This window comes from Cryptomeria japonica, chromosome 9 (assembly GCF_030272615.1).
Source record: "Cryptomeria japonica chromosome 9, Sugi_1.0, whole genome shotgun sequence".
Taxonomy (NCBI): Eukaryota; Viridiplantae; Streptophyta; class Pinopsida; order Cupressales; family Cupressaceae; genus Cryptomeria; species Cryptomeria japonica.
The window spans coordinates 465086788-465093049 of NC_081413.1; the positions used below are offsets into that span (position 1 = coordinate 465086788).

A 6262-nucleotide genomic window follows, 5' to 3' on the forward strand; every position below is an offset into this window, starting at 1 on the left:
TGGAGCCAGTTTCTTCCTGAAAATGGTGTATGGCTTGGGTGAAATAAAAGGTGCAAAAAAATCATTTAACTCTGCTCTCAATAAACTCTGTATAATTCATTTCTCTTAATACTGGCATTGATTTCAGTTTTGAGAATTTCAGGAATAAACTATAATGTATTTCCTGTATTGAGTTCAAACAAGTATTCTTTTTCTGTTTACCATTGCAACTGATGGAAGGAAACAGACAAGTAGCTGGTCAATCAAACTTGCATATCTAATCTGTTCTTTCAACAATACGGAATTCCTACCACAAGGTATAATTTTTGGGTGACAATTCAACGATGAATTGACCGAGTCCTTACAGATTTGATATTTCTGTCACTGTTTTTATGTGCTGTTGCATCTGATGTTTCTATAATGGTGGTGGAATTAATGTAAGCAAACAAAGAAAATGTATATGTCGAAGCTACCACACAAATCATAGCAAATCAGAACATACCAAAATCATAGGCAAACAAACTGTTAGACAAAATGTTAGAGGGATGAAGTTGCAGATTTTGAGTTCAGTAATAGTAGGGGTTATTACAGATTGTAACTCATATATGAATTGGGAATGAGTTCCTGATGAATTCTATTGTTTGGATTGTTGGACATGGTGTGTGTTTATTTTAAGGCTTCAAGGCTTGATTGTAAGGCCTAACTGCTTGATGTAATTATTGCGGATGAAATAAAGACATCATTTGATGTTCAGTTTTCTATGTATTTGAATTGATTTGCTGTTTGATTTGATTTGGGTGTTTGATACTTAGATCTAGGGGTCAGGGATGCATGGTTGGATAGTCTTTCATTAGACCCTCCATCCATGACTGCATCAAATAGTATTAGAGCTTAGGCTATTGTTGGAGTAAGCGATAATGCCATGATAGGAGTCTAGTGCACGTATTTGTACTGCAGGTAATCCATTGGAGGTGTGGTTCACATAAGGAGAGTGAGGGCTTCTTCCAGTGTTGTGGTGTTGGGTAGAAGATATCCATGTGTGAGCATCTTTCAACAAGTGTGAGTTAGGTAGAGGTTCATTGGATCAAAAGAAATCCATTCGAAAGGAAGGTGTCCTGGAGTGCTGTAGTGTTGGATCGTGGTTGTTGACTGGGTGCCGAGGATAAGGTAGTCAACACCCTTGACATTGATTCAGCGAGAGGAAATCTGCAGGAAGTTGTGAAAGAATTTGCAATTTACAGTTTGCAAAGGGAGCAATAACATAGGAAGTGCTAGCAGATATGCAATGACACAATTGACATTAGATGTAGTTAAGTAGTTTCCCTATAGGCAATAGGTGATTCTCTTGAGGATCAATGAAGATGAGGTTAGGCAACCTACTCTAGGCAGTGTGAAAGGTAAACAAATTTGTAAGCAACATGTGACTGATCATGGAAGAGTAGATGTTTGTGATGTTTCTAATGTTGAAGACAATAAACATTATGTTTGATCTAGTGAAGAATGTGGTAAATGATTAGCAGATATTGGTACGAAGGATGGTGGAAATGACTAAAACCAATAATACAACAGGGGAATTTCTAGTTTTGGTAACATTGATTCTTCAAGAGATGAGGAAGATGAGTTCCCCTAAAGGAATCAAGAGGATGTTTTGAGGAATGAAGAAATCCAAAGAGGTCACGTGTGGCTGATAGAAGAGAAGTGAACTTCATGGTTGAGGATCAAAGAATCAAAGTGATTGAGGTGATGCCAAAAAGATTAGAGGCATTGAAAAATAAAGGTATCCAAGATGTGCCTGCAAAAGGAGCAGTAGTGATAATGAACTTTCCATGGATTGTCTCCTTGGATAGTAGTGAACTCAGAGGTGATATTTCCGACTTTGCAGTCTAGGATTGTAGAATTGCTTTACAAGGAAATGGATATGTTACATGAGTTGCCATATAGTGTCATTTTGGATAGAGATATTAAGTTCTTGCATCATTTTTGGTAGACATCAAGAGGTAAGCTTGCACAATAGGATTTTATATTGGCACAAGATGAAATTGAAGAGATTAGACCTAGACACCATTCTAGTTAGTGTCTTGGACATTTTTTTGAGGGTGTTGATCCATCAAGTAATTTAGTCGGTGAGTGTGCTATAGAAGTGAGGAAAATTGATGTTGGACCTATGTGTAGTAGCATAAGGGTGGGAAGGAATTGCAATAAGCCTAATGATTGTAGCTGGGGATAATCCTTTAGGAGAAGGAATGAGTAGAAATGACAACCTATTGGCAACAACAATAAAGATGAAGGATTGTGTGAAGTCCTTACATTGGGAAATAATTAGTAACCTAAAAGATGTGGTATGTATTGGAATTGAGGAAAGGTTAAAAAATGTGGTTCAAGAGATTACTTCAGGTGAAGACATTTCATTGGTATTGATGAAGAGCAGAGATGCTTGGGTGGAAGAGACCAAGTGGAGAAAAGAAGTGGGATAATGAAAAGATGCTGATGAACTTGAGATTATAGAGGGAAAGATGTTAATAGCACAGTTCCACAGAGTTTCATAATGAGGAAATGAGGGGATAGGTTTTGGGGATGAGGGGACTAGCAAGGGCGGTGAGGGTGTGGTGCAAATACATATAATGCTTGAAAATTTAGTTATACAAAGATGTGTAAGGAATAAGTATAAGAATTTCAACTAAAAATTTGGCATACTATGTAAAGTGTAAACCAATAAACATTAAAAACATGACAATGATTGCATTGAACATTAACAATGGTGGGCAACGTTTTGGAACTTGGGAGAAAATCAAGAGTAAGAATAAGAATTGCAAATAAAAATCTGGCATCTAAGTGAAGTTTAAACTAATAAACATAAAAACATGGCAATGATTGCATTGAACAATAACAATGTTTTGTGGAGGTTTGTGGTCAAGCGGTATCGGCCCATGTGGGGATTTTGGGGTAGAGTCCCCAACGAGGTCAATGGGCAGTGACCCTTGCAGGGGTTTTGGGGCAGAGCCACCAATGAGGTCAAGGGGCAACGCCCATTGCGGAGGTCTGAAGGTAGAGCCCCCAACAGGTTCAAGGGGTAGTGCCCTTCGCAAGGTTTGAGGTAGCATAAATAAGGCTTACAAAACCTCGCAAACCTTCATGACAAATGTCATTTTCACAATTTTATCACTTTTTTTTGCTTTCAGTTGGAGTTTTTGATTGGAAGTTGTGGGAGATGCTTGGGTGTCCTCGAGTCCCCCATACGTCTTGGCGTCCTTGGGATGGTTGGGGACTCCTCCCCAGGACTTCTTGACATCCTCGACGTCCCCAGCATGCCAATGAAGGTGGCGGTGCAGTAGGGGTATGTTTCCCCCAAGTCCCTTTGTCATAGAAATGTCACCATCCTAGAAATGTCGGGATTTTTTTTTGTGGGGGTTGTGTCCTTGTAGTTCATTGGAACTTGATAGTGTGTGTGATAACATCTACAAGTATAAGAAGGTTGCAAAGAAGCCTAAGAGGTTGCAGTTAGCACAAGGTGGATACAAACCCAACAAAGGATGGCATGGTGATAATAGGAAGCTAAAGGCAGTTATTGAGAGCTGCCATAGGGAAGGTAGGTAAATGAGATACAAAAAGTTCACGTGCTCACTAGAAATTCCATTGGAGGAGAGTTTGTGAACAATGATTTCATTAGAAGCATGAGGAGGAATGTGGCACTAGATTAATGCAAAAGCAGTAGTAAATATTTTGAGAAGTCACGAGTATATGGAAGCATCAAAGTGTTGAGTAAGGTGCAAATGTGCATTGTAATGATGTGGTAATAGCTATTTTGAGGGAGTTATGCCACAAGAAAATTCAATGGAAGAACACTTGGAGGTGTATAGTACTAGTGAGACTCTAGTTCTCTAGGAATGAGGAAGAGCATAGTAGAACCAGCTCTTGGTTGAGTAGCTCAGTATATGCCCTAGATTTTGCTTGTAGAATTGAAAGAGGTGTAGGAAAATATGCAAGCATATTTTTTGAAACCTAGTCAATTGTTGAGGATGCGCTGAGGTTGGGATACCATCTTAAAGGGTGATTTTACCATGCAATCCTTGTTAGCTCGACGCTTCTTATCTGAGGTGTTTGATGTAGGAGCATCTTAGGGGTCATTCAAACTTGAATTATCCAAAAAGATATGTTTCCTTTTTTTCTTTGTTGTTCTTTTGATAGATTTTTGGAGTTCCAGTTAGAGTTTGGCTTTGTGGGCCTAAGAATGTATATTGTGGTGGTGCATGGTCATTGGTTGAGTTTTGGTTGTTGGATGAAGATTGAGGTCTATTTGACAGTCTTCAACCAGTTCAGTAATGCTAGAGGAAGCATTTTTAATCTGGAAGCACTATGTAGTAAAACCATTGAACTTTCTTTGCTCATAATTCATGCTCTAAGGTGACATGAAGATCAAATTATTCAAATTGAAGTTGTTTTCTTTAACTCAGAGGACAAAAGGATACATATCATAACTTGTGGTGAAGAAAGGTGCTAACTAGAATTATTCCTGAGGTACAGGTCTACACATTTGGTCATTTGGGGCAATTTTGATCCTTAGTGGAGAGCTATTTCTTGGTGCCAAAAAATTAAGGCTTCTTTATGTGTAGGAATTGATGAAAAGTGGTTGGAAATGATTGATGTTTCATAAGGTCATCTTTAATTAGCATTGGAATTATGTGATGGCGAATTTTATTAGTTGGAAAGATTAATAAATTTCCTTTGGGAATCACCCATATAAACCGAGGATTTAGATTCACTGGGGTGTATAGAGCTAGGAGTCTTGAAGTTCACAGCAATGGTACAATGAGCTTTGAGAGCAAGTTGAAGATTTGAGCAAGAGGCCTAATCCAAGTGTGAATGCAAGTAGCAGTATTCAAAAGTTTTGTGATGCATTAGTGAAGATCTGAATGTGCATTGCTTGTAGTTTAGGCAAAGGATTGAAGACTGTGGGTAGTTTTCAAGTGCAGAATAGATCTATAACTCATGTATGAACTTGGAATGAGTTCCTGGTGAAGTCTATCGTATTGGACTGAGACTTTTTGGTCTGTGATTGTTGTAAGGTTTTAAGTCTCTGATTGTAAAACCTAATAGCTTGATGTAATTATTGGGGATGAAATAAATAAAGATAAGATTTGCTGTTCATTTTGTATTGTTTCACTTTTGATTTGACTTTTTCGTGTTTGATTCTTCAATCTAGGGGTTAGGGCTGCATGTTTCAACACTCTTTCATGAGATCCTCCATCCATGACTGCATATCTTTCATTATTCACTTCAAAACTTTAAATATTGTTCTTGTTCTTTATTTTGGTATGGATGAAATATATGAAGTACTGTAGTTTTGGGGATATCTTTCTGAATGTTCATTAAATATATGGTTTACAACAATGGTGGTTTTTCCTAATCTATTTCAATTTCTAAATGGATCTCACAGGCAGGAGCACTTGAAAAATTTGAGGCATTTGCAAGTTTTAATGGACCTGATTTCTATGGCCTCCCTCGTAACACATCTAAGATCACCATGCAGAAGGTCTCTTGGCAAGTACCAGAGGAATATAATTTCAGTTTTGGGTCAATTGTTCCGATGTTCAGTGGTCAGATATTGGAGTGGTGTGTGGTTGATTAAACATGTCAGCAAATTCCTTATATACTTCTTGTATCTCATTTGGCATGTGGTGAAATAGATATTGATGTAATTTAAGACCCATTTTGGAACCAGATATCTGAAATATTCACTTGTTTGTACTTATAATTTATTAGAAATAGAATTAGACTATTGTCCTAGTTCATAATTTATATATAAGGGTGATGTGTTTATTAGTTGAGATCTGCTCATTAAAGTGTAAGGAGCAAAAACACGTCTGCTTCTTACCAGAACACAGACTGAATTACCTGGACAAGGCTTGAACTGTTAACTGAATTATGTACTGGAATATTAAAAATGACAAATAACCACAATTGCTGTGTGCTCCAACTGATTTAGTTTCCAAGATTATTTATACTCTGGTAGACTTTGTGGAGCAAGTCCATAATTAATCACAAGGGACTTGATTGGTCACACTGAAAAGTCTGCAACTATAATTGCTCACTAAAATTACTAGCATATAATTATCTGAATATGTTTTGCACATATTTTTTTTACAGATATTTGGATGAAAGATTGACAAAATTAATCTGTAGGACAGATTTAGAAAGGATGAGTTCCTGGCTAGTTTGAAGCTATGCTAGAGAAATTTGAGGATAACAATGATCAATTCAATGCACCTACTCAATCGATGAGTAA

The 6262-nt window shown here is 37.4% G+C and overlaps 1 protein-coding gene across 6 annotated transcripts in view; it reads left to right on the top strand.

Annotated features, from left to right (window-relative positions):
• LOC131072032 (dihydroorotase, mitochondrial) overlaps positions 1–5957 on the top strand; it is a 113025-nt gene extending 107068 nt beyond the window's left edge. For all 6 annotated transcript variants that reach the window (XM_058008039.2, XM_058008038.2, XM_058008041.2 and 3 more), the window contains one exon: positions 5414–5957. In XM_058008039.2, the coding sequence (XP_057864022.2) occupies positions 5414–5605 (192 nt within the window). In that variant the 3' untranslated portion in view covers positions 5606–5957. The remainder of the gene's footprint in view (positions 1–5413) is intronic.
• Positions 5958–6262: the final 305 nt, after the last annotated feature.